This window comes from Dermochelys coriacea, chromosome 10 (assembly GCF_009764565.3).
Source record: "Dermochelys coriacea isolate rDerCor1 chromosome 10, rDerCor1.pri.v4, whole genome shotgun sequence".
Lineage (NCBI taxonomy): Eukaryota > Metazoa > Chordata > Testudines > Dermochelyidae > Dermochelys > Dermochelys coriacea.
Window position 1 is genome coordinate 7,426,773 of NC_050077.1, and position 27,752 is coordinate 7,454,524.

General features: G+C 53.4%; 2 protein-coding genes across 2 annotated transcripts; one reads left to right on the forward strand and one right to left on the reverse strand.

The window, feature by feature from the left end:
• Positions 1–206: 206 nt before the first annotated feature.
• GID4 (GID complex subunit 4 homolog) lies at positions 207–14,851 on the reverse strand. The gene is given in 9 exon segments (XM_043493922.1): positions 207–1,060; positions 3,017–3,147; positions 3,922–4,025; positions 5,892–5,960; positions 5,963–5,996; positions 7,031–7,092; positions 14,502–14,603; positions 14,606–14,661; positions 14,745–14,851. Coding segments are annotated over 9 exon segments (729 nt in total). The 3' UTR covers positions 207–996.
• A 100-nt stretch (positions 14,852–14,951) lies between these two features.
• Positions 14,952–27,324, forward strand: ATPAF2 (ATP synthase mitochondrial F1 complex assembly factor 2). Its single transcript, XM_038418585.2, has 8 exons — positions 14,952–15,700; positions 20,355–20,399; positions 20,815–20,960; positions 21,589–21,686; positions 23,354–23,434; positions 24,010–24,122; positions 25,819–25,934; positions 26,586–27,324. The coding sequence occupies exons 1-8, from the start codon at positions 15,571–15,573 to the stop codon at positions 26,721–26,723; spliced, it is 867 nt and encodes a 288-aa protein (XP_038274513.1). The 5' UTR covers positions 14,952–15,570; the 3' UTR covers positions 26,724–27,324.
• Positions 27,325–27,752: the final 428 nt, after the last annotated feature.

The window sequence follows — 27,752 nt, forward strand, 5'->3', positions numbered from 1 at the left end:
AAGCTGCTGGTTGAATACATTATAATTATATATATATATATATATATATATATATATATATATATATATATATATATATATATATATATATATATATAAACAACTAATGTAGACATTCACTGTTTTCAATGTGAAAACAGTAAAATGTAATTCTGAATAATTGTGCATTTGCCATAGGGTCCTTGGGAAGAGGAACCATAAAAATATTTTTTTTTATTAAAAGTCTTTTTTATTTTTTTACCCTTAAGTAAAGAGCAAATATACACTTAGTAAGCAGAGCTCAGATCCACTTCTACTGAGGGCCTGGAAGTCTTTACATTTAATCTATTCCCCATGGCATATCGAGACAAAGGAACAGCTTGCAGCTCAGGAGTGGCTAGTGTTCCTGAGAGATCTGCAGCTCCGGCTAACCTCATTAGCCAGTACGAGCTGGAGATTCATTAGGTCTTCAAGACTTGTCTGTTTCAGCCAAATGCTTCTGTAGACGACTCTCCAGATCAGCAGTTCTCTCCGCTAGGCAAAACCTTACTAATGCATCGACACGCCCAGGTTCTGGAAGTGGCAGAGCGACAAATGTGAACGGCCACAGTTCTTTATATTTCAATCCATACTAGGACGTAACACGAAACCAAAAGTGCTGAGCTTATGTTTTCTTATTACTCAGATGAAAAGGTCTTGATTCCAGCTAGGACCAAACTTCCAGAAGGGGGTCAGGAGGAATTTCAGTGATAAAGAAACTAGCTGTGCAAAAAGAAAGTGCATTTAAAGGTAGCTTTAAAATCAGATTAAAGATCAAATTGCCACTTGGCAGGAGGGAGACTCCAGCTCCTGCAGCCATGCTCCTCGGATGGGCTGACATTCATGCTTTCTTTCACAAGTCCGTTGGGCACAAGAGAAGCGCGTGTCGCCCCCACTGCGACAGGGACACATCTCTTGTGGCAGATCACGCTCTCTCCTGCCCGTGTTGTTTTCACTTGGTATCATTCTGTCCACCTGTCATCGGAACTCATAAATGGGTGCACTGTGCTCAGGGACATGAGTTAGATTCAGAGACTGATACCTGAGAGGAAGGAAAAGAGGGAGATAATGACAAGACACAATGAGCCATTTCCCCTTCTGACCTTTCCCTGAACCTGGCATCTGTTCAGCTGGTTACACGTTTTAAGGATCTGACCATTCGACTTTCAGAATGGAAGCAAGCTCTAAAATGTGCCTCTTCGATTTAATCCTAATTTTCAGCCCCATCACTTTGGATTGTCTACAGCTGGTTGTATTTTGCTGCAATTCACAAAACGCTTTTAAATTAACATCTGATGCATTCATTATATCCAGAGAGAAAAAGCTGCATCCGCATCAAGGTCTCTCAAACTCTTAGACCGTTCCATTCATCGCTGTGCACACTTCCCACCCATTCACAATCACTTAACTGCTCTGGCCATTGCTTGCTTTCTTAATATTGCTAAAAATACAGGGCTAATAGTCTTTTCAAGCTATCTAGCAAAGGAGAGCCAGCACTCTTGGACGCACCATGGGTCCTTGGCAGAGGCTCTGCAGACTGGGAAGCACCGACCTGAATGAAACCTGACTGAAGGTTGTAACAGCAGAACTGTGAGTTACGAGAACACTCTTCGCTCTCTTTTCAAAAGGTCCTCCTCCACAGATGCCTGCTTTGCAGTTCGTCCCACACAGGGCAGATGATGAGTGTTGGGTGCATGGAAGCTCAAGTTAGAGGAGACTAGCAGAACAAGAAGTATAGGAGAGGCCAATTCTGCAGTGGTGTTACTGTACTACTGTTCCCCACTCACACCGCCCCCCCACTCCCCAACCTCTTTTACCCTAGCTTGGGAGCAAGTATGCAAGAGGCTTGTGACTTGCTAGTGCCAAGGACACAATCTGACCGAGCCCACAGGCAGCCTCTGCCCCACTGCTCAGGAGAGCACCTTACTCTGCACCTTGCTAGAAGCACAGTGGACCAAGGCCACAGCAGTGCAGCACAGGCATGGCCAGCAGTTTGGCTCCGGAAAGAGCCCCTTGCACAGTGGTTCCTCTATTCCTTCCTCATGAGCTACAGAGATTTCTTGATAGTAAAGATGGAGGGGGGCTAGCTGTTCAGGAAGCCCACACCTGCTGTATGCGTGGAATTACTGAAGGGGTCAAGTTAGCAGCTACTCACCACCAGGCTTGACATCAGTTATTGGGATGATGTTACCAAGATGGGGGTATTAATGTAGGGACAGCTCTATAGCCAGTAAGAAAACCCTATTCACAGTACCTAACTGTGCCCCCAAAGCCTCAGCACTGAGCAAGAGCCAAGTCCAGGAAGCAGCCATGAGCCCACGATTTTGACCTGCTGGTGAGCCTGCAACTAAGTGACCAACACTGGGCTTCAGCACATCATGCTAACAGGGCAAGTGGGGAAGGGAAAACATCCAAAAAGTCAATCCTGAAGAGGTTAAAAGTGAATCGCCAGCATCACCAAGATAGTATTTTAATCTCAAGATGCCAAGTGTTCTTTGCTATACTATCATGCGTAATACAAGTCATGGCTTCCTCTCAACAGCCGGCAGCTGAAGAATGAGTCACTTGTGTAGCATACAGTAAGTATGAAACAAGCAGAAAGAGGGAAAGAAAAGCTTTTGACATGTAGCAATAGTACTTAGCAGCAATTCACCAGCAGCTGCCTGACGTCTCCACTTCAGATCTTTTGACCTCGATTTTACCATGCTCCATGGCTAGTGACAGGTATGTGAACAGGCAGAGCTGTCAGACAGAGCAACAAATGTGACGCTATTTTTGGTGCTGGCACCTACAGCTGACCTAACCACACACTGTATAGAAACTCTCTCTCCACGCCAGCCTGAATTTCAGATGCCAGGGGCTGTGAGTAGGGCTGGTGGAACATTGTTCTTTCATAGCACAGTAAGGTCCCACATCCAATCCCAGGGCTGTGAAGTGACAGAAGCCCAGACACCGCTAGTATCCTTCAGCCTGTAGAAGGGAAGGAAGCTCCCCTTACCATTCTGAACTCCTGTGGTAGTAATAGCCCTCTATAGATGCTGCAGACTTCTGGAAGCTGATGTAATAAAACCCAGCAAAGGAAGCACCACTGATGTCTTTGATCGTGTGATCTGGGACTAGGAACTGCTCCTGCACAAAAGGTAACAAGGGTTTGTATTTAAAATGGGTTTGAACCTTTGCCTCCCAGAAGTCCTGGGGTGCCGATTTGCACTTGTTATAAGTCAGAGGGGTCAAGCTCTGGAAACTCAATAGAGAAAGATGTCAAGTGAGTATTTTATAGCTGTGAACTCATGTTAGTCATACCAATGTGGACCAAAAGGACTATTCAGCAGGTATATAGTGACCATTGTACCCTTTCAGAAGATCTCCACTACAACGGTCTTAAAGGGACATTGTCCATTTGCAACCCAACCTTTTTTAAAGAGCACATTAGAAGTCATTTCAGCTTTCACCTGCCAATTTGTGGTTTGACAATCACAATTTGTGGTTTCCTATTTTTAAAGACAGTGGTTTTCTCCCCCTGTAACAGCATGAAAGACCCACATAAATGGGAAGAAACAGATTTAGCTACCCAGTGGAAACAATGAAATTGGCTATACAGTGCGTCAAAAAAAACAAAAACAAAAACAAAAACAAAACACAGCCCAAAAAGTCTCTCTTATTCCTTCCAGCTACCTACATGTGCGAGTGGTGCAGATACTCAACAGAAGTGCCATTTTAAAGATGTTTAGGTCTCTCTCAAGCAAGGAGGGACAATCCTTAGTGCCGCTACAGACACCCCCTTCCCGGAATCTCATTCTGTATGCAGTGCCCATGCATTTCATGTTCTAAGTGTTGGCAGTTTCAGACCAGCTGGCTGGGGAGGGGGGTGGGAGGAAACACATCCACAGGGAGTTTTTTTACCTTCCACCTCATGAAGACATAGTCCCCATTCTTCAAATCCTCGTAATCAAAATCATCCGAGTTAAATGTTTTCGCATATTGGTAAAAGGCCTGGAATTTTCCCCTGAAAGCACAGGAAAAACAAAAATCAATTCCTAGAGCACAGCTGGCTTCAGTTAGCAGAGTTTATGAAGGGAAAAACATGTTAGCAGGTAAGAATCTCTGGGAACTGCACCCTGCATTGTCAGAATAGGAATTGGATGATCCAGTAGGATTTTTGTTTTATCTCCAAGTTTGGCAACTTATGATTTCTACGCTATTGTGTGATAGATTCAAGCCAGACTAACTAGCCAGCTTTCCTTTTTCCAGGGCAGGTATCCATATCAAAAGCCACCACTGCTACTGGGCCCTCTGCTGGCAAGTCACAGCAGAGGCACGAGGGATGGAATGGGCCATGGAATCTGAACTCCCCGTGCTTTCTCTCAGAGGTGGCTGAAGATCGTACCCCTACAGCTACTCCTGTAACTGTTCTGTTATTAAAGCAGTGGTCCCCAAACCTTTCAGGGTCAATAGCCCCCTTGCCCCTGTCTGACTCCCACCCCAGCCAGAGATAGATAGGAGTGGGGCCACAGTTTCCAGGGTGGGGGAGGAACATGTACAGGGGTAAGGGGGCTGAGGCTGGGGGCAGGAGCAGGGCTGTGGCCTGGGCTGAGGGCAAGGCCAGGTGCGGAGCCACACCCTGGCGCAGGGCAGAGTAGGGCTGCGTGGCGCTTTCTCCCTACAGTCTGTGTGGGCTGGCCTGGGCCCCGCCGCTCCACCCCAAACATTCCTCCACACCCCCCAGTTTTGGGGGACCTCTGTATTAAAGGTTCTCAGTTTCCAGGTCTCTAGTCAAGCCAGCATCTATTCATCAACAATTGAGAATATTTTTAATGGAAGAGTTAAGGACAAAACTCAAAAAATACTTGACTGCAGAATTCCAACGTCCCTTCATACCGCCTACAGGGGACAAGCAGCTCCAAGTCTAAGGCCTGCCACTGTTTGTGAAATTACTTCAATGACCCTGCAAGTGAGACTTGGGGGTATAACCAGCTTTGGCTGCGAAACACACAGCCACTCCTTATACTCGTTGGGTAGAGACATGCCACTCGCTGCCATGAAGACGGTAAGGGATTGGTGCCCAAGAGAGGTACACCAGCATACATGTGAAATCCACGCTCGGTGAGGAGAGAGAAGCCTCCCCACACAGTAGAAATCCCCTATCCTAGCTCTCCCTCAGCACAAGTACTATGTTCCATTAGGAACCGAGAGGCAGAAATTCATCCTACTCAACAGGTATCTGTGTTGGCCTCTTCCACTCCACTCCCCCTCCCTCCAGGTGTGGCCCCATCAACCCAGAAGATCATATCATTTGTTCTCAGGAACAGATCAGAGATTTTGACTGGCAGCACCTGTAAAGTCTGCAAAGAAATCCTCTAGCCAAGCCACGGAAGGTCAGAACTGACATTCCTGATCTATGGGATTGTCTATGTGGGTGATTCTTGCATGAACATAGCAGCACAGAGGTCACTGAGGGGGGGGGGGGGGGGGGCATTGGCTGTAAATCACTAGTGCTGCACTTGGGTAAAGAGTGACTTGTGCCAGAGGAGCTTCCCTAGTTTCAAACCAGCTGAGTCATGCTGGTGCCAGTCACTTTTTTCACCAGTACAGTGTGTGCACACCAGGGCTTTGCACTGGTGCAGCAACATCAGTGAAGCTACATTAGTAGGGGTGAAAAAAAGCAAAGGAAAGAATCCTACAGGAGAAAGCAACCAGGAGAAAAGCCAAAAGAGAAACTTTCCAGGCTGTCTTTGTATATCAACAACAAAGATATACCACAACAAGCCTTAATTGTTTCTTTTTTAAAAACCCTCCGCATATCCCCTTTAAACAGGTAATGTGTTTGGGGTGGTTTTAGATCTCTAGTTGGTTGCCAATATGTTTAATTACCCAGTGTTTACGATCGACGTCTTCATCTGCATCCCATTTCCGCGTTAAGAAGGGGTGCTTTTTACTGATATTTCCCCCTCAAAGAAAGTGGTAAGGTCGGGTTATTCCTAGGAGGAGGGGTAAAAAGGTTAAAGATTAAGAAATTTTGCCAACAAAAAAACCAAAAACCTGGGCCTTGTATAGGAGAGGACCACGCAATCAGATACTGTGCTAGCAATTTTCAGCAAACAATGACACATCAGCACCAAACCCCCCCAAAGTGTCGGAGAGTTCCGGTCTGATGTCCCCCCCCTCTCTGCTTTGCACCTTATTTTATCCCATTCCATACCGTCTAATGGGTTTGCCCCCTTCCCATCTCTCTCCCATAGCCCATTTCTTCCCTTCATCTCTCCTACATTGGTCCCCTTGCCTGCAATCTGTCTGCTGACTCCCCAACACCTTTAATTTGTTCCTTGAGAAGGGAGCAGAGGCTATGGTGAAATTAAAGAAAAAAGGTGACAGATCAGCCAAAGACATACAGAAGAATTAGGCTGGATGGGCTTTCCTTGCTTGCGTACATTGAAACTATGATCTATTTAGAGTTCCACTGCGTGGAAACACTCAGTAAGCCTCTACAACAGTGGAGAGCCATCGTGTATCATCAGCTGAAAATAAGGAGCCTGTGTCAGCAGAAGCTTGTGAGGAAAGGAATGCAGAGGTAGAAAGAAACCTGACGATCTGCATGTTAAACCAGTCATCTTGCTTGAATGCCTGAGAGGTCAGCTGTTAATACAGGCAGGGTCCTACAATGAAAGTGTGGAAAGAAGAACTTCAGGAAGATCCTGGCCTTGTCTGGAGGTTTGGGGCATAAGATACACGCATAGCCAATTAACTGGTGATGGCAAACTCAGGGCCGCTTCAGCTCAGCCCTTATAGCGCTGTGATCAAGTTAAAACAATGTTTATAATTAAAATTGGCTTACAAACCCATTTATGATATTGGTTTACACTGTCGTGTAAAAAAAAACAAAACACAAACATAAGGAAAGGGATGAAGGTACCAACGGTCCTCTTAATTATGGGCTCAACTCACAGACCTTCATACTTTTAGCCAGAAATAGGAGAAAGGAGTATAGAAAAGGAGTTTAGTAACAAGTGCTCACCTCTGTAAGGCCTTTAATCTTCAAGTATCCACAAAGATAGGAGTTTTCCATATCTACGTGCTAGGATGGAGAGCACAAAAATCTGTAAGTGTGTGTATCCAGAGACAAGATACCCAAATTGGCCCAATGCACTTTTGTGCATTGGGCCTTAAAGTCTCAGCTCTGTTAAGGACGATACAGAACTGCATTGCCCAGCTTTGTTCATAGGTCATTTGTGTTGATCACACAGTGGTATCTGGACTCAGGAGAGAATCATTTAGAGGTATCCACTTTACCTTTTCTGAAAGCAGGCTGGGGAATGTCTCGTGTGCTTTCAGCTAATTAATAATATGTTCTACTTGTATAGCACCTTTCACCCAAGGATCTCAAAATGTTTTATGAAGATGGGTAAGCATCCCCGTTTTACAGAAGGGGAAGTTGAGTTGCAAGTTAAGTGATTTGCCCAAGATCACAGCACATCAACAGAGCCAGATCTCCTGATTTGTCTGTCACCTGTTCTAACCACATGCTACAAGCAATCTAGACATCTGCGAGTGACAAGAACAGAGGGAACATCCTCAAACAATCAGATCTTTCTCCCTCTCCACCTGAAACTCTGGTTTCATCCTTGGCTTTGAGGACAACTGTTTGTAAATCTGTCTCCCACCACTTCCATAACATGACCTACCCCAATGAGTTCTCTCTACTTATCTGGCACTAAGGCCTGGTCCCTTCTAAACAACTCCATCACTGCTGCACACAAGAGTCTTCTCTGGAACGTTTGCCATCTGGAAAAGTCTGCGTGTACCTCTCTTTAAACTGTATCTAACAGATATCTGTCTCCCAATGCCTTTGTTTCTCCCCCACCCTTTTTTTGGGCTTCTGACAGAATGTTCCATTTACTTGCCATGCAGTGTCTAATCACTGGGATACTTCCATTTCTAGAAACTTCTGCTCAGAAACCCACCAATCATCAGATCAGCTCTCAAAACCAAACAAAGAGTTTGAAAAACCCAGACATCAAAGGTAAAGATGCATCTTTCCCATCTGTAGCAAATTAAGTGCAATCTTTCACTGCGCTTATGCAGAATAATTGTAGTTAATACCACCTTTCAGATGACATGCAAAACGTCAGGGTTTAAGCTAAAAGACTGGGTAGTCTTTGGGGGAAGAAGAGCTGTAATGAAGCTGATCACCCATAGGAGGACTCCACTGACACTAGCTGTTCCAGGTGCTCTTGTGCTGTTGACAAATGTAGCACTGTACGTGAAGACCGACAGTGTGGTTTAAATGCTACTCATGTCTGCTGACCTTAGGACTTTGACATTGTTCCACAACACTGATCAATGCGTCAGGCTTCATCATCAAAAGCCTCCAGATCTTTTGCAATCCAGCTGGAAACAGAGCTGTAACATGCAGGATGTTTTATAGCAAGAGTGTATCAGATATCTGGCTTGCCACTTATACACGACCCTACATCTCGCAGCTCTGTCCAAAGTGATCATGCCAGTGCCTACAACTAAAAATAAAGCACAGAGAAACAATCACTCTAAATAAGAATGGGAGGGCTGCAGAGACAAGTACTCAGTTAAAGAGATCCCTGCAGCACAGCTGGGCCCAACAGCTGCTCTTGCTTCATTCTGTTCCAGGACCAATTGCTTGGATTTGCTCTAATGCCTGGTCTACACTTACAATTTATCAACCTAGCTACCTCACTGAGAGCTGTGAAGGAATCACCCCTGAGCACCGTAGTTTAGCTGACCTAGTTCCCAGTACAGAAGCAGCTAGGCTGACAGAAAAATTCTTCTGTCGGCTTAGGCTATGCCTATACTTAAACCACTACAGTGGTATGTTGCACTGTTTCACTGTAGACACTCACTACATCGATGGGAGGGTTCAATCCACCTCCCTGAGTGGCAGTAGCTAGGTCAATGGAAGAATACTTCCATTGACCTAGCACTGGGGATTTGGTCAGCTTAACTACATCTCTCAGGTGTGTGGATTTTTCACACCCCTAAGCAACACAGCTGGGTTGACCTAACTTTTACTATAGCCCTGGCCTCAGCTACCGCTGCCCGCAGAGGTGGATTAACTACAGCAACAGAAAACACCTGTCGGTCGCAGTAGGAAGGGCCAACACTCTAGCACAACGGCACAGCTGCAGCGCTGGAGCTGTGCCGTTGAAGTGTCAGTAGACACGGCTGTTGTTCCCTCGTCAGCATGAGATCCAAAGGCTTCAGAGCCAGGAACTAGACATGCACGGATTGTGAATCTCAGGGCTGGAGAGCTAAAGTCCCAGCGTGAGCCCCTCAGGGACAAACCACCTGTGGTGGCTGGAAAACCTGATGTCTGGGGCATCTTACGCCCAGATGACTAGTATGGAGTAGTTTCCTCCCCAGCCTTCCTCATGCAGGCTGGCCTGCCATGCAACTACCCACTCAGCCTATTACCCACCCACCTAGCCAATCCCAGCTGCTTGCTTCTTCCTCGACTGAAGCTGAGGGAAGAGCCTCCAGACTAGCAAAGGGTTTTGTTCATTTACTACTAGTTCTACCCCACTGCTCCATGAAGGATGAGGGGAGACATCATTTGCTGAGCAGATTTGCTCTAGCTCATGCCGGGGCAATCTGGGTTGGGGACCTGGTGGGTCCCAAGAGAGGTCTCACCTGCCTCACCCAGCTCAGAGGCTGTTCTTGTCTGCATTACAGCTGCCCTTGTGTTGCAGGCCTGGATTGGGGGAGCCACCTGCATCACCTCCACCTCGCAGATGCTGCTGGCCCAAGGTACATTTAGAGCCATGAAGACCTTCCCAGGGTGGGAAGGGTCCCTAACCTCCCCTGGACATCCACCTCACAGGCACTGCCAGTGCTATTTGGCCTGGGGTCCCCTCCTGATCTCTGAGAATGAAGAGTCCTACAGGCAGGGGGCTTCATGCAGAGGTCTCAGGAGGCAGTAGGTCCAGATCTGAGGAAAGGGGTGCCCTGGGAGGGGGGAGTCGCATGGGTGCATGAGTGTGTGTGTTTTGGGGACAAGGTAGATCCCAGTCTCTCCTAGAGAAGGCATATGAGAGAAAGGGGTCCCTGTGGAGATCTCAGGGAGCGGGGGTCCCCATCTAAGAGAGGGAGGTTCTTGAAGAGCAGATATTGCATATATAGATGTTGGATCCTGATCTCTGTGAAATGGGGGGATTAGGGAAAGAGATCCCCATGGCGTCTTTGGGGGAGGGTTCTCAGGGGGCAGTGGGTGCCTGGGCTCAGGGGGCTAAGGTGCATGGGGGTCCACACTCTGGGGGACAGGCATCATTCTAGGGAGGCCCTGGTGGGGCAGGGTGCTCAAGATCCCCAAGAGGTGGTCTAGGAGAACAGGAAGGATCTCAGGAGAAAGAACCCTAAGAGGCAAGACAGAGTACCAGGGCAGATCCTGGGGGCAGGCGCTCAGGAGGGTATATGGGGGCACTCTAGGGTGAAGTGAGGGGCCCCAAAAGGATGATCCCAGGGGCGCTCTCAGGAAGAGGTCTCTGGGAGGGGCAGAGGGTGCTCTGGGGGACCCCTGTGGGGAGGACCTCAAAGAGTGCTATGAGGGATCCCAGAGAGGGGGCACTGTAGGAGGACCCAGGGGAGGACCCAGGAGGGGGCAGGGATGCTCTAGGAGGTCCCCAGAGAAGGGGTGCTCTGGGGGATCCCCAAGGGGAGGAGTCAGGAAGAGGGCAAGGGGCGCTCTGGGGATATCCAGGGAAAGACCCGAGGAGGAAGTGCGGGGAGCTCTCTAGGGGGGTCCCAGGAAGGGAGCAGAGGGTGCTTTAGGAGGCCCCTGGGGAGGACCTGGGTGGGGGTCCCAGAGAGAGGATGCAGGGGGGCGCTCCGGGGTGGTGTCCCCGGGAGAACCCCAGGAAGGGATGCAGGGGGCCGCGGTCCGGCAGCGGACCCCTAGAGGGGCCGCGGGGGGGGGGCGCGGTCCGGCAGCGGACCCCTAGAGGGCCGCGGGGGGGGCGCTCTGGGGGTAGGGTTCCCCGGGAGGACCCCAGGAGGGGCTGCAGGGGGGGCGCTCTGGGAGGGGGTCCCTGGAGGACCCCGGGAAGGGATGCAGGGACCACTGGGGGGTCCCCTGGGAAGGGATGCATGGGAGTGCTCTGGGGGTCCCCAGGAAGGGATGCAGGGGGGCGGTCAGGGGGCCCCGGGAGGACCCCAGGAGGGGCGCTCTGGGAGTGGGGGTCCCCAGGAGGGGAGCAGAGGATACTCTATGGGGATCCTCAAGAGAGGTTGCAGGGGGCACTCTGGGAGGGGGATGGTCCCCAGGAGGACCCCAAGAAGGGATGCAGGGGCCGCTCGGGGGGTGGTCCCCGGAGGACCCTGGGAGGATACAGGGAAGCGCTCTGGGAGGGGGATGGCCCCGGGAAGACCCCAGGAGGGCTGCAGGGGGGCGCTCTGGGCGGGGGGGTCGTCCCCCGGAGGGGAACCGAGGATGCTCTACGGGGATCCCTGGAAGAGGGGGTCCCGGGGAGGACCCCAGGAAGGGATGTGGGGGGCCGCTCGGGGGGGTCCCCTGGGAAGGGATGCATGGGGGTGCTCTGGGGGTCCCCAGGAAGGAATGCAGGGGGGTGCTCTGGGGGTCCCCGGGAGGACCCCAGGAGGGGCGCTCCCCAGGAGGGAGCAGAGGATACTCTATGGGGATCCTCAGGAGAGGTTGCAGGGGGCGCTCTGGGAGGGGGATGGTCCCAGGGAGGACCCCAAGAAGGGATGCAGGAGCCGCTCGGGGGGTGGTCCCCAGGAGGACCCCGGGAGGGGCTGCAGGGGGGCGCTCTGGGAGGGGGGATCGTCCCCGGGAGGGGAACAGAGGATGCTCTACGGGGATCCCTGGAAGAGGGGGTCCCGGGGAGGAGCCCGGGAAGGGACGCGGGGGGCCGCTCGGGGGGGTCCCCGGGAGGAGCCCGGGAAGGGACGCGGGGGGCCGCTCGGGGGGTCCCCGGGAGGAGCCCGGGAAGGGACGCGGGGGCCGCTCGGGGGGGGTCCCCGGGAGGAGCCCGGGAAGGGACGCGGGGGCCGCTCGGGGGGGGTCCCCGGGAGGAGCCCGGGAAGGGACGCGGGGGGCCGCTCGGGGGGCCCGGGAGGAGCCCGGGAAGGGACGCGGGGGGCCGCTCGGGGGGTCCCCGGGAGGAGCCCGGGAAGGGACGCGGGGGGCCGCTCGGGGGGGTCCCCGGGAGGAGCCCGGGAAGGGATGCTCTATGGGGATCCCCAGGAAGGCCTGCAGGGAGGGGGGTGGTCCCTGGGAGGAGCCCGGGAAGGGACGCGGGGGGCCGCTCGGGGGGGTCCCCGGGAGGAGCCCGGGAAGGGACGCGGGGGGCCGCTCGGGGGGGTCCCCGGGAGGAGCCCGGGAAGGGACGCGGGGGGCCGCTCGGGGGGGTCCCCGGGAGGAGCCCGGGAAGGGACGCGGGGGGCCGCTCGGGGGGGGTCCCCGGGAGGAGCCCGGGAAGGGACGCGGGGGGCCGCTCGGGGGGGGTCCCCGGGAGGAGCCCGGGAAGGGACGCGGGGGGCCGCTCGGGGGGGTCCCCGGGAGGAGCCCGGGAAGGGACCGGGGGGCCGCTCGGGGGGGGTCCCCGGGAGGAGCCCGGGAAGACGCGTGGGGCCGTCGGGGGGGGTCCCCGGGAGGAGCCCCGGGAAGGGACCGGGGGCCGCTCGGGGGGGGGGTCCCCGGTAGCCCGGGAAGGATGCGGGGGGCCGCTCGGGGGGTCCGGGAGGAGCCCGGGAGGGATGCGGGGGGGCCGCGGGGGGTCCCCGGGGGAGCCCGGGAAGGGTATCTCTCTATGGGGATCCCCAGGAAGGCCTGCAGGGAGGGGGGTGGTCCCCTGGGAGGAGCCCGGGAAGGGACGCGGGGGCCGCTCGGGGGGGTCCCCGGGAGGACCCGGGAAGGACGCGGGGGCCGCTCGGGGGGGCCCCTGGGAGCCCGGGAAGGGACGCGGGGGCCGCTCGGGGGGGGTCCCCGGGAGGAGCCCGGGAAGGACGCGGGGGCCGCTCGGGGGGGGGTCCCCGGGAGAGCCCGGAAGGGACGCGGGGGGGCCGCTCGGGGGGGTCCCCGGGAGGAGCCCGGGAGGGACGCGGGGGCCGCCTCGGGGGGTCCCCGGAGAGCCCGGAAGGGACGCGGGGGGCCGCTCGGGGGGGGTCCCCGGGAGGAGCCCGGAAGGGACGCGGGGGCCGCTCGGGGGGGGGTCCCCGGGAGGAGCCCGGGAAGGGATGCGGGGGCCGCGCGGGGGTCCCCCCGGGAGGAGCCCGGGAAGGTGCTCTATGGGGATCCCCAGGAAGGCCTGCAGGGAGGGGGGTGGTCCTGGAGGAGCCCGGAAGGGACGCGGGGGGCCGCTCGGGGGGGTCCCCGGGAGGAGCCCGGGAAGGGACGCGGGGGCCGCTCGGGGGGGTCCCCGGAGGAGCCCGGGAAGGGACGCGGGGGGCCGCTCGGGGGGTCCCCGGGAGGAGCCCGTGGAAGGGACGCGGGGGCCTGCTCGGGGGGGTCCCGGGAGGACCCGGGAAGGACGCGGGGGCCGCTCGGGGGGGTCCCCGGGAGAGCCCGGGAAGGGACGCGGGGGCGCTCGGGGGGGGTCCCCGTGAGGAGCCCGGAAGGGACGCGGGGGGCCGCTCGGGGGGGTCCCCGGGAGAGCCGGGAAGGGATGCGGGGGGGCGCTCGGGGGGTCCCCGGGAGGAGCCCGGGAAGGGATGCGGGGGGCCGCTCGGGGGGGTCCCCGGGAGGCCCGGAAGGGATGCTCTATGGGGATCCCCAGGAAGGCCCTGCAGGGAGGGGGTGTCCCTGGAGGAGCCCGGGAAGGGACGCGGGGGGCCGCTCGGGGGGGGTCCCCGGAGGAGCCCGGAAGGGACGCGGGGGGCCGCTCGGGGGGTCCCCGGAGGACCCGGGAAGGACGCGGGGGGCCGCTCGGGGGGGGTCCCCGGGGAGGAGCCCGGGAAGGGACGCGGGGGCCGCTCGGGGGGGGGTCCCGGGAGGAGCCCGGGAAGGGACGCGGGGGGCCGCTCGGGGGGGTCCCCGGAGGAGCCCGGGAAGGGACGCGGGGGGCCGCTCGGGGGGGTCCCCGGAGGAGCCCGGGAAGGACGCGGGGGCCGCTCGGGGGGGGTCCCCGGGAGGGGCCCGGGAAGGGACGCGGGGGGCCGCTCGGGGGGGGGTCCCCGGGAGGAGCCCGGGAAGGGACGCGGGGGGGCCGCTCGGGGGGGTCCCCGGGAGGAGCCGGAAGGGACGCGGGGGGCCGCGCGGGGGGGGGTCCCCGGGAGGAGCCCGGGAAGGGACGCGGGGGGCGCTCGGGGGGGGTCCCCGGGAGGGGCTGCAGGGGGGCGCTCTGGGAGGGTGTCCCCGGGAAGGGAGCAGAGGATGCTCTACGGGGATCCCCAGGGGGGAACCTCTGGGGGTCCCGGGGAGGCGGCGCTCTAGGGGGAGCCCGGGGGAGGGCGCTCGGGGGGGGGGCTCCCGAGAGGCGGGGCGGGGATCCCCGGGGCTCACTGCATCACCACCTCCACCTCGTACGTTGCCCTTTGCGCTGCTGGCCGCGAACTTGGCACCCGCTGGAGCAGGGAGGTGGCGACCCCGGGCTGCGCCGTGTTGATGGGGGCGCGGCACCAGTGGCGGCGGCCCCGCGGCCCCGGGCTCCCCCAGGGCAGCAGCTCACTCATCCGCACCCGGCATCTCGGGGGGGTCCCCGGGCGCCAGCGTGACACGGGCGGCGGGAGCGGCCCGGCCGCCTTACCGACCCGGGAACTCGCCGGCTACCCCGCCCGCCTGCCTCCGGGCCTCCCAGCGGCGCCTCCGCACATTCTGATTGGCCCCGGGGCGCGGCGGGGGGCGGGGCCCCATCCCATTGGTCTAGTGGCGTCACGTGGGGGGCGGCAATGCCCCCTGGGACTCGTAGTTTCCTTAGATGCGAGTGACGGTGCCGTCGGAGGGACAAAATAGCGATTATGATGCTGATTGGCGGGGGTGAGCAAGATGGCGGCGCCCAGGGGCAGGGAGTTCAGCGGAGCCGCGGGAGTGAGGGGAAGGCGCTGTCCTCCAGCCGCGTCCGTGCGGCCCTATAGGGAGCGGGAGACGAGCCCGAGCCCTTAGTATACTCCATAGGGTCGTACAGGTGGATTCCGTGGGTTCTGTCCTCCTCTCTTCGGGGCTCTTGGGGGGGCGTTGATCCAAGCAGGGGGGCTCTTGGGGGGGCGTTGATCCAAACAGGGGGGCTCTTTGAGGGGGGCGTTGATCCAAACAGGGGGGCTCTTGAGGGGGGCGTTGATCCAAACAGGGGGGCTCTTGGGGGGGCATTGATCCAAGTAGGGGGGCTCTTTGAGGGGGGCGTTGATCCAAGCAGGGGGGCTCTTGGGGGGGGCGTTGATCCAAACAGGGGGGCTCTTGGGGGGGCATTGATCCAAGCAGGGGGGCTCTTTGGCGGGAGGCCTTGATCCCAGCCTGGGGTTCTTTGGCGCGGGGAGGGGCGCTGATCCTGGTGGGCGATCCTGAGTCATTAGGAGCCCAGGTCTTTAACAGGGCCCGGTCGTCCCCGTCTTGCGGTTGTTTGCTGCCTCCCCAGAATGTGGCGCAGTTGTCAGCGGCTGTTCTGCGCCAGGCCACCCCAGGCCCCACGGCTGTGCCCGACCCCTCCTGTTGGGGGCCCGAGCCTTTCACTGCCGGGCACGGCACGGACATACACACCACCAACAGGTGAGGACAAAGCTGGACAGCGATCCTGCTGCACACACGGCAAATTTCAACGTGGTTATTTCCAGGTTGCAGGGATGTTCATCGGTGGTGGATTTAGCCAGTCCTAAAAGCTGGCTGTGACCACGGTTTATGAGAGGGGCATGATCCCCTACTTACAGAGCAGGGCGGGCCCAACATTTGAAGCAGTAGTTGTGGAGACCCAGGTATTTCAAGCCTGATGATGAACATTTATTATTCACGTATGTGCAGGGCACTGCAGAGGCAAAAGAAAACCACACCCTTGCACCAGAGAGCTTGAAGCCTCATGCCTGTTGTTGACAGTGTGTGAGTCTGCTGCTCTGCCTGCCTATGGCCTCATAGCTGCAGCAGTTAGCACGTGCTGTCAGTTCTATTTTAGGTTCTGCTGTGACCTCAGTCACCACAGTAGCTGAGTACCTCACATTGTTTAATTTATTCCTTCTTACAACCCCCCTGTAAGGCTGGGCAGTGCTGTGATTCCCCACTTAAAAGACAAGGAACAGAGGGACAGCGAACCTGAGGTCACACACAAAGTCTGTGGCAGAGCAGCAAATCAAATCCAGGTCTCCTGAGTCACAGGCTAACACCTCCACCACTAGTCCATCCTTTCTTAGTTGTAGAAGCGGTGCTTTAAACATCTTTCCCCTGTGGTTTCAGTAGTTTGTACAAGGATGGTGAAATTTGACCCTTTGTTTCTCACAAGCCAACACCCTGAACTTGCAATGAAGTGCATGTCCTGGACCCCCATTAAAACAGGACTAGGGAGTGTATCTTATTGCAGGATGAAGGCTGTGGGCGCATGCTCTTATAGTCCTAACAACATGGCATTCTTTAAGTCCCTTGATCCTGCAACTGTCTTGGTCTGGGCAAACTCCCTTTGCCTTCACTGGGACTCTGGAAATCCAGGGACCTGCGTGTGCCGTCAGATGTAGGAATGGAGCCATAGTCCAGGCCCAGTTTGTCACTACCGTAAGGGCAAGGGTTTGGAGAGGTAGCCCATTCTCCCTGCTTTGTGTGGGAAATGGGGCCAGGTGTCTGTCTATCTCTGTAAGTGGCCCAGTCCCCGTGTTAACACAGCCTCAGAACTGGATCCACAGCACAGGCATGTAGCTCCCAGTTTGGAACTTGTTTACCTGCTGTTGCTCTGCATGTCCTCACAGAGCCGGTCTTCCTATGTTAATTTATTACTCCATTATAAAGCCAAAAGGAACCACTGTGATCATCTAGTCTGGCCTCCTGCGTAACACTGGCCCTAGGATTCCCTTGAATTCATTCATTAACGTTGCCCGTGGTTTTTGTTTGGGGCAGGGAATACTGTGGGTGTGATGGCTGTGCAGGGATCTAGCTGTGTTACGTGTGGGCACAGTCAGGGAATTAGTAGGTGCCATTCATGCCATTTCGAAGTCTAATGGTTGAGCCTGGCAACAGTGCAGGTGCCAAATGGAAACTGCTTCTAAAACCGGGGCCCTGTAACTCCTAGCAGTAGATTTGCTATTGCACCAGATTGGCAGACGGGTGCAGATTGGCACCAGATGAATGCAGCTGGGAGGGAGATCCTCAGTTTAAAGACCTGGGGAAGAGCAAAGAGATCATTGCTTCCCCAGTATATTAAATTGCACGCTGCAATATACATCTACATGAACGCAGGTTTGTGCGTTGTGGGCAATGCTCCTGAATTCAGCCAGAGGGCATTCAGGGCAGAATGACAGGCTAGCTTGTTGCTGTAATTTAGGGGCTATTTTAGACTCAGGCACATCATCAGCTTCCATCTGAAATCACACCCGAGGGAGCTGTTTTAAAAGCTGGCTGGATATTGGTGATCCACCTAAACGACATGGGAGTTTCAGAGTAGCAGCCGTGTTAGTCTGTATTCGCAAAAAGAAAAGGAGGACTTGTGGCACCTTAGAGACTAACAAATTTATTGGAGCATAAGCTTTCGTGAGCTACAGCTCACTTCATCGGATGCATTCGGTGGAAAATACAGTGGGGAGATTCATATATACACACACAGAGAACATGAAACAATGGGTTTTATCATACACACTGTAAGGAGAGGGATCACTTAAGATGAGCCATCACCAGCGGGGGGGGAGAGGGAGGGGGAAGGAGGAAAACCTTCATGGTGACAAGCGAGGTGGGCCATTTCCAGCAGTTAACAAGAACGTCTGAGGAACAGTGTGGGGGGTGGAGAAATAACATGGGGAAATAGTTTTACTTTGTGTAATGACTCATCCATTCCCAGTCTCTATTCAAGCCTAAGTTAATTGTATCCAGTTTGCAAATTAAGTCCAATTCAGCAGTCTCTCGTTGGAGTCTGTTTTTGAAGTTTTTTTGTTGAAGGATAGCCACCCTCAGGTCTGTACTCGAGTGACCGGAGAGACTGAAGTGTTCTCCGACTGGTTTTTGAATGTTATAATTCTTGACGTCTGATTTGTGTCCATTTATTCTTTTACATAGAGACTGTCCAGTTTGACCAATGTACATGGCAGAGGGGCATTGCTGGCACATGATGGCATATATCACATTGGTAGATGCGCAGGTGAACGAGCCTCTGATAAAAAGAAAAGGAGTACTTGTGGCACCTTAGAGACTAAAGGTGCCACAAGTACTCCTTTTCTTTTTGCGAATACAGACTAACACGGCTGCTACTCTGGAGCCTCTGATAGTGTGGCTGATGTGATTAGGCCCTATGATGGTGTCCCCTGAATAGATATGTGGACACAGCTGGCAACGGGCTTTGTTGCAAGGATAGATTCCTGGGTTAGTGGTTCTGTTTTGTGTTGTGTGGTTGCTGGTGAGTATTTGCTTCAGGTTGGGGGCTGTCTGTAAGCAAGGACTAGCCTGTCTCCCAAGATCTGTGAGAGTCATGTTAACTTGACATCCTTGTTAACTGCTAGAAATGGCCCACCTGGCTTGTCACCATGAAAGGTTTTCCTCCTTCCCCCCAGCTCATGCTGGTGATGGCTCATCTTAAGTGATCACTCTCCTTACAGTGTGTATGATAAAACCCATTGTTTCATGTTCTCTGTGTGTGTATATAAATCTCCCCACTGTATTTTCCACCAAATGCATCCGATGAAGTGAGCTGTAGCTCATGAAAGCTTATGCTCAAATAAATTTGTTAGTCTCTAAGGTGCCACAAGTACTCCTTTTCTTTTTACATGGGAGTTGTAGCTCCTGCTGATTGGAGTTGCTGCATCTCTCCATCAGGTGGAACAGCTTTGACCAGCTGAGAAAAGCTCCTGACAGGTCACATAACTTTTTTTCCAAGGCAGTGTCCAGAGAGCTGATTGACTGACCCAGGGCTAGTTTAATATTCAGTCCGGCAAAGAAGGGCTTGGTGGTAGGGATTGCACCAGCATGTATTCCAGCCCTGCTCTGTGCCCCGGGGCCTCACATCTGTTTAATATTATCATCCATCATGTTTATTACAGTAGTGCCTATGGGCCAATCAGGGGTTGGCCCCCACTGTGCAAGGTGCTGGACATACACAGAGTAGCAGATGGTCCCTGCCCCAAAGAGTTTACAGTCTAATTAGACCAGACAGATGTGAGCAGGACAGGTAGAAAAATCAAGCAGAGTGGACACTGGGGTGACAGCAAATGACATGTTAGTGCCATGTTTTTGTTTGTTTGTTTTGTTTTTTGTGGTGGGTTTAGTTAGGAACTGATCAGCTAACTGGAGAGAAAAGGGAAGGGGAGAAGAGGGGCCGATGTGGAGGGAAACAGGTGAAGAGACTGGGAGAGCTGGTTGGAACAAACAGTTGATCAGCACTGGGCACAGATAGTCCAGTCAAAATTGCTGCAAATTCTCTGAGTGTCCTGCTTTGGCTTCTTCTGCCCTGATCAGCTGCAGTCTCAGGCTGCTCCTCCTCGCAGGTGTCCCCCAAGGCCACCTGGTGTGGGGAGGAGAAGCTGCACCTGGTCCTAGTGCCCCAGAGTAAACAGCATTTGAAAGCTGTATGTAGAAAAAGATCTGGAGTGTGTAATATGCCGACACCGTATTCCTCTGTTGAAATACATGGGACAAGGTTTGCTTTGACATGGGACAAGGGGGGAGGGAGGGATGGAGGGGAAGAATGGTGCTATAAGTTGGGTGTCTCCCTTCTACCTGGGCACAGTTGGCACTTAGAAAGTGGGTGGGGGGAGGGGTTAAAACTAGAATGGATGACCAAGATGCATCTCTGGGGTGACTCTTTGGCTTCAGTGGGCTCACAGCAGGGCTGAGCCTGGCTCGTTACTAAGCCAAATGAGCCATAACACCCTTGTCAATGTCATGCCTATTGCTTTGTATATGGGTGCCGCCCAACAGGCATGAGACTACAGCTGGGCCCAGCATGCTAGAGGGAAGCAGCTGCTCTGCTTAAAGAGGGGCCCCTGGTTCACGGTGAGCCCTCTCCCAGGACAGGCCTCGCACCACAGCCCTGAGGCAGGTCCAGAGGGACTCAGGCACGGAGGCTAGTTTAGAGGGACTCTGAACCAGCAAGGTTCCGAGATGGGGAGGGAGGCCAGCTGTGCCATGCTCAGCATTGCTGAGGAGAGCCGGTATGTCAGATCTGCAGTGGGCGGGGATGAGGAGAGGGGCTTGACTGTTTTTCTTCTTGCTGCTTTCTGAGTGTATGTAATTTCCCCCCCAGAAAGGAAGAGGTTTTACCAGAACGTTAGCATCTCCCAAGGCGAAGGTGAGTGCTTCTGCCAGGAGTCTGGCCGGGTGTCCGATGTGTTGCCGTTTGTGTGACAGCCGGGCACAGGGAAGGGTGGTTATGGAATGCGGGCCCTGCCTCCCGGCAGATGCTGGCCAGGCCTGGAAACCAGACCTTGAGAGCCAGCTTTGTCACAAACCTGGTTTGCCCTTTCCCCGTTGGGTGGCAAAACCATGGGAAGGGAAATGGCTTCCAAGAATGGTTCTTGGAAATTCTTTTCTGGTAGAGCGGGGCCCCTAAAACCTTCAGTGGGGAGACTCCTGGGCCAGGTGTGTCACTGGCATTGCCCGAGGATGAGTTTGCCCCCTTCAGCTTTATCTCTGAATCTGCCCCCTGCCTGGGGGTTGCACATGAATCCCTCCAATCCTGCTGGGTTTCTAATCTGATCCCCCAGGTGGCTTTGAAATAAACCTGGACCATAGGAAGCTGAAAACGCCCCAGGCCAAACTCTTCACCGTCCCCAGCAAGGCCCTGGCTATTGCAGTTGCTACAGAATGGGATTCCCAGCAGGACACCATCAAGCCCTACACCATGCATCTGGTGAGCGCTGCGGGCTTTGGTGGAAGGGGAGTCTCCACAGTGAGCCTCGAGGTGGGAAGGAATCTAACAAGTGGTTTCACTGGGGCCACTGCTATGGACAGCCTCATCTTGGATAAAGATGGAGCATAGCATACTGGGAGCTGTAGTCTGTGCAGGCCCCATCGCTGAGCTAAATACATAAACGAGATTGATGTATAAAGGGGCTAAGTCTAGTAATATATTTTTCTTTTTTATACACTTTCTTGGCTTTTGCCTGACCCACAGTGCTGGGGCAAAGCGCACCTCACCTGTTAGCAGCTATTGGATCTAACCCCAGGGTTAAAAACTTCCCCCTAACATGGGCCAAATTCCCATGTGAATGGGACCTGATTTGCAGCTGGAAATGCTTCTCATCCAGATTATATTACCACAAGGCCTCCAGCATGTTCCCGTACTGTCACTGCTCACGGGAGCACTGTGTTTATGGGCCTGATCCAAAGCCGGGAAGATTCCCATCATCTCCAGTGGGCTTGGACTCATTAACCTCACGGGCTAGGCTTTATCAGTCGCTAGCATAAGGATTCTTCACCTGTTGTCTGGGACCTTGTAAAATCAGAGCTGGCTGGTGTAACTGCCTTTTGTTTTGCAGACCACATTGTGCAACACAGCTTTGGACAACCCATCTCAGCGAAACAAAGATCAGATCATCAGAGCAGCTTTAAAGTTCCTGGAGACAGATACCATCTGGTAGGAGACTGTCTGGGCTTGCATTTCACTAGGGAAACCTCTGGCTTAGAAGCTAGGGCAGTCTCATTGCATTATTATGGAAAAAGAAAAGGAGGACTTGTGGCACCTTAGAGACTAACAAATTTATTTGAGCATAAGCTTTCGTGAGCTACTTTAGTCTCTTAAGGTGCCACAAGTACTCCTTTTCTTTTTGCGAATACAGACTAACACGGCTGCTACTCTGAAACCTGCATTATTATTGCATCTTCCAGCTGAGCAGACCGGAAGGGTGTCTAGAAGTTTGGAAACACATTAAGCTGGGTGACTAGTTGGCACAAATGCAGCCTTTGGGATAAACGCCCCGGTTTGAAGAATGCCTCTGCCCTTCTCTTTCTGTAGAGGTGAAGCCCCGGCAATGACTCCAGTGTGTAGTACGTCCTTGAGCCCAGCAGCCAACGTGGATCAGAGGACGGGCCCCTTCTAAAAGGGGACCAGCACAGAGTCACTCCTTAGGGGTAGAGAAGCACAACGCACTTACAGTGTCAACATAGTGCCAGCCCCTCGCCTCCAAACTCACAAACCCCAGGGAGATTTCACCCCCTGCATGGGGGGGCCAGTTCAGCCCAGGCATGATGGGGTTCAGCTCCATTGAGACTTTATCCTAGGCCTGAATTGCTCCCCACAAGATGTTGCTCTCTGTAAGTATTTGGCTGTGCAAGAGCCTTGGATTTAGCTATGTGGAGCATGGCAGTTTCCATGCTGAGCCTTATCACCTGCTTTGCTCTAGAATTCCTTTCTATTGTATTTTATTTTTTCACTGAACCCATCGGCCTGCCCCGTTGAACTCCAGGAGCTCTGACTAAGAGATCAGAACTGTCTTTGGCCTTTAGGGGTATGTCTACACTGCAAAGAAAAACTTTGGTGCCGAGTCTCTGAGCCCAGATCAATTGACTTGGGCTCATGCTGGGGGCTACAAATAGCCGTGTAGTTGCTCAAGCTGGAGCATGGGCTCTGAGACCCTTTCCCCTTGCCAGGTTTTGTGGAAGTGTTTTTTAAAACAGATAGCTAACAAGTTTGTGCTTTAGGGGTCAATGCCCCTGCTCTGACCACTGGACAGCACTTAATCCCACTGCCAATTTAGGGCCTGATCCAGTGCTCACTGAGATCAACTACTGGCCCATTTGATAGTGGACAAGTCAATGGCCTTCCCTGTGCCTCAGTTTCCCCATCTGTAAAACTGACTCACCTTTGGTCAATGTGCTTTGCAGCTTGTGGCTGCAGAGGTCTCTTGTGGTGTGAAGCAGAGCTGTAGGCCGGCACTCCGCCCCCACGGTTATTTCAGGAGGGCACAGGCACAGACCTGGAAGTGATATCATAGCATCAGGCCCTAAATGTGGGCAGGGCTGCGGGAGCAGAATCCCTCCTTACAGGGATCAAGAGCTGGCCGGTGGTCTGTCCAGCAGAGGGCTCTGGATCTGAGGGAGGGTCATCAGTGGAAGCTCTTCCTTTCCATATCCAGCAGCATCTGCTCACTTGAAGCTTATGGTCGGTACCTGCTTTTCAAATACTGGACTCCCCTTGCCATCTCCGAAACAGGCTTAGCTTGCCCGGTGGGTTTGCTCCACGTACTGCGTGAAGAAGGCCAGTGATTTGTTGGTGAAGGCTGTTTTCTTGTTGCAATGTTCTAGCTACAGGGTGGAGGAGCCAGCCGGCCTAGTAGAACTGCAGAAGAATGAGTGGGATCCTGTGATCGAGTGGGCTGAGAAAAGGTAAGAAGTCAAAGACTTTTCCCTTCTTGCTGCTATCTGCCCTCTCTGTGGTATTCCGAGGGTGCTCGTCACTGCACTATCTGAAAACCAATCATGCTGGTGACAGTTTAGTTCACGAGCTATTCTGGGGCCAGCCCGTTGGGCTATGGAAAGAGGCATTGAGGAGGCTTTGGAGGGCAGAGACTGTACCTAAGGGGTGTCAAGTCTCCAGCTGCGACGAGCTGCTGTTGGCCAGTCTCCAGTGTGATATCTTGGTGATCCTTCATGGTGTTTCTCAGCCCATTGAGGAGGAAGGGAATTAGGCTTGTAAATTCCATAAGCAAGACCAGATGTTGCTGCACATGCAACATTGCACTGACTGGCTCTGTGAATGAATTAGAGCAGCGCAGTGTAGTTAGAAAATGTCCCCACGTAGACCCCGAGGGACAAAAGCAGGTGCAACCCCAGCCGACATCAGTGAGGGTTGGATCTGCTTATGCCAGGGCTAAATTTAGCCAGAGTCTTGCTTCATAATGATACTGAGGCTCACATCTCAGCGACTAATCGTTTGTCTGGTACCATCTAACTCATTTCAGGTACAACGTGGAGATCGGCTCCTCTACTAGCATCATGGGACCCAACATCCCAGCCAGGACCAAAGACACGTTCACCAGCCATTTGGCATCTTACAACATGTGGGCACTGCAAGGTACTGAGGACAACTTATCTGGTGTGTCCGTCCATCCAGGGTACACGAAGCACCGTTAGCACATATGCCTTTTCCTCTCTCGCAGCAGTGACCAGCACAACACAAACATTTGGGGGAAGGAAGGGACACTTTAAATCAACAGGGGGAAAACAAAGGGGGATTGTAGTTTAAAATAAATGAATCCAAGCTAGACCTTTAGTTCTAGCTCTGTATGGCAGGGGCTCTCTTTGTTGTACAGTGTCTTGTTGTATTAGGCCCCGATTCTCTCAGAACTATTGATATCTATTTTTTTCCTTAACATGACATTTTCAGGTGATTTCAGTCCAAAATTTAGGCTTTGTTACCAAGAAAAGGGGTTTGAAACCCCAAATGCACAGAAACGATTTTACCACCCCCCCCACCCCCGTAAACAAAAACCCCTTGAGTTTAAATTTAAAATGTAAGAACTGTGGTTATTGGCAGCCGAGCTGTTCTTTTCTTGTGAAACTGAAGGAGATCCAGAAAGTGAATCTGACTGGAAATGAAGGTGAAACTAACTAATCTGTTCTCATTGCTCATCCTCCTTGAAGCACAAGATGTGAATAAACAGCAAAAATGGTGAAAAGCGCCCAAGACTTTAAAAATTCTTTCAGTTCAGTGGTAAATATTTTAAAACTGATTTTTACCCCGACATGTCCCTTCTTTATTCCTTGTGTCGTTCTCCTTTCAAAACAAAAATGTTTTAAACAAAGTCTATTAGAAACAGCTTTGGAGCTGTGCTCAGGCTCCAGTCCAGCTCCAGGCAAAAACCTGCAGCTCCACTGCTCTGGAGCGGCTCCGCTCCAAAGCCCTCATTAGAAACCCACCAGAATCCCTGGCTACCTTGTCAGAAGACAATGAGACACTGAATTCCTAGTAGAAAAGTGTGCTCTCTATTCTGATTTCAGGGCCTCCCCAATCCTTCCGGCAAACATTTCTGGTCGCCTTTTGTTTACAGCTTGTGTTTAGGGCAAGGTTGGGGGGTGCTTCTTTTAGTTGATTGGTTGGTATTTTGGCACGTCTGTCTTCAGCTGGGGACGGCAAGGCCACAGGCACCAGCTGTTGTATTCCTGGGCAGTCAGTTGACTATCAATCCCAAATCTGGCCTTGACTCTAACTGATCACTTAGCTCAGATTGAGCATGAATCATGCTTCTTTGTCTCCTCCCCTTGCCATATACATGGGCCTGATTTTTAGTGGCGCTCAGCACCTCCAGCTGTCAGAAATGCTCATCATTTCTGCAGATCAAGCCTCTTTTTCTCTCTTTCCCTTTCCTAGATGGTTGTGTGTGTTCTCTGATCTCATTCCCAGCTCTTCAGTGATAGGATGTGAGCTCTGCCATTCTTCAGAAGGGAATCCTTCCAAATTTGTATCCAGTGGTGTGGCATTATTACGTTACAAGGGTGTGTTTCAGAATGAGAGAAAGTGATTTGCAGTCAGAGATGCAGCCATTTGCATCACAGTAACCATGGATCCTGAGTAGCAACAGAAATTTCATGTGTGTATTAACTGTGGACTTGACTCTGTGAGTGCATTGATTCAAGGTGTGGGGGATCATCTACCCATCTGATCCTTCCGAACACGTTATGCCCTGGCTGCACCTTCAGAAGGTGTGAAGAATCCAACGTGATTTTGTATAAATACTGTGGTTCATGTTTGCTATTTTTCCCCCTCCCAGGTATAGAATATGTGATCACACAATTGAAATCTCTGATTCTGTCCATGGGACTGATTGACAGACACATTGCGGTCGAAAAAGCTGTGCTGTTGTCTCGCCTGGAGGAAGAATACCAGGTAAAGTATGTTCCAGAGCAACCCTATAATTCAAATAGCGATAATCTCAGCAGGACAACTGATCTCCCAGCACAAATGACTGGCCACAGAACTGCCTGCTATTACAGGAGACTGTCACTGTGCCAGGCTGCCTCTGGTCAATACAGTTTGAGTGGTCAGCCACTCAAGTCACATGATGAGCAGCCGAAGGCGCTTTGAGTCCAACCTGCTGAGGGCTGTGGATTTCTTTTGCAGAAGCTGGACGGCTGGTTTTTGGCCGTCCTCCAGCGCAAAGCCAAAGAATGGTCTTGATTCTTTGTACTGGCCAGGCCTAAGCGTTTTGCCAAGGACTAAGCTAACGCTAACGCAATGGTTGTGAACAGGAAAAGCTCTGTCTTTGCACGAAACCATCCTTGACCCAAAGTCCAGTGAAGTTAATGGAAGTCTGACTTGAATGAGCTTTGGATCAGGCCCTAATACGTTGCCTTCTGCAGCCCCTTTCACCGGAGGGTCTCCAAACACAGGGCAGGCACTGGTTACTGAGGCTTTGTGCCACTCCTGGGAGGTATTATCTCTGTTTTACAGACAGAAAAATGGAGGCCAAGAAGTTCTGAAGTCCAAACCCCTTTCTAACCAACTCTTGAGTGAGCTGATTGTTCTCTCTTCTCTCAGATCCAGCATTGGGGCAACATGGAGTGGGCCCACGACTATGACCTGTATGAGCTGCGTGCCCGCACAGCCGCCGGGATCCTCTTTGCTCACCTTTGTTCAGAGAGCTCAACTGTAAAACACAAGCTGCTTCAGGACTGAGGCTATGGGGAGCGACGTGTCAGGCAGAGCTGGAGAATGCCCAGTACAGATCACAAATGCAGCCTGGTGAATTTGACAAATTTGGCCGGCAATCAGCGCCTACCAGCGTGGTGACTTAGCACTGAGAGGGCCATGACTTTATAATGATTCCTAGCAGAGGCATTTCTTCTCTAGCTTGGCTAGTGCTGGAGGGTGCCAGTGACTCTGAGCAGCCCTGACTTTTGTTACAAAGGAAGTACAGTCTGAGCTCCCTTCAGCCCCAATTCAATGCCCTGTCCCTGGCTGTAGCTCAGCCAATGTTTATGATCACTCAGAAGGGTCTACATTCTAGCTAGTCTACATTCTACCCTCCAAGGCTCCCAGCCGTGGGACCAGCACCCCAGCAAAAGGACTTCGGTAAGGCTAGGCACATACTCTAGCATAGGTCCCATCTTGGCATCTGCCTGCCCATGGCCCACATTTGTTGCTAAAATCTAAAGTCATATCCCTGGAGACAAGACCCAGCTGTATCTGTTCCTCACGCAGTAATCTGCTTCTGCCCCTGTGCAAAGCTGGGCTCAATCCCAGTTTGATTAAAGGCATCTCTTGCTAGGTACTGGAAGCCAGTGCATGTGGTCAGTTATTTTGTACTTAACCACCGCACTGTGGGATGTGCGCTGCCTCTCTGCCCAAGAGCGCCCACACAACAGCAGAGCCATCTGTTGTGGACACAGAGCCAGCGCTGATTGACCTGTCTGCTTCCTCGTCTGTGTCCCTGCCTGAGGATCTCCATGCTCTGCTCTGTCGTGAGCACCGGCCTGCCCACCAAGGACCGGATGGGAGCTCCCCCTCGTTTTTGGGCTAATTCTAACTCCCCAACTGTCTGAGGCCCTGATCCTGCAAAGGGTTATGCACATGCTCAAGTCTGACTTCAGTGGGACTCCTAATGCATAATATGTCTTGAGCAGGCACGTATGACTTGTGGGATCAATGCCTATGCCTCACCCAGCAGGCCTATGCTGTAAAGTTCTGATCTTACCTGCCTCTCTC

Bases quoted from the DNA above. Each gene is read 5' to 3' on its own strand.
- ATPAF2 (XM_038418585.2), top strand. From the start codon at position 15,571: ATGTGGCGCAGTTGTCAGCGGCTGTTCTGCGCCAGGCCACCCCAGGCC. The intron at 20,400-20,814 runs GTGAGTGCTTCT...CTGATCCCCCAG, and splicing joins TAGCATCTCCCAAGGCGAAG to GTGGCTTTGAAATAAACCTG. The intron at 24,123-25,818 runs GTACTGAGGACA...TCCCCCTCCCAG, and splicing joins CAACATGTGGGCACTGCAAG to GTATAGAATATGTGATCACA.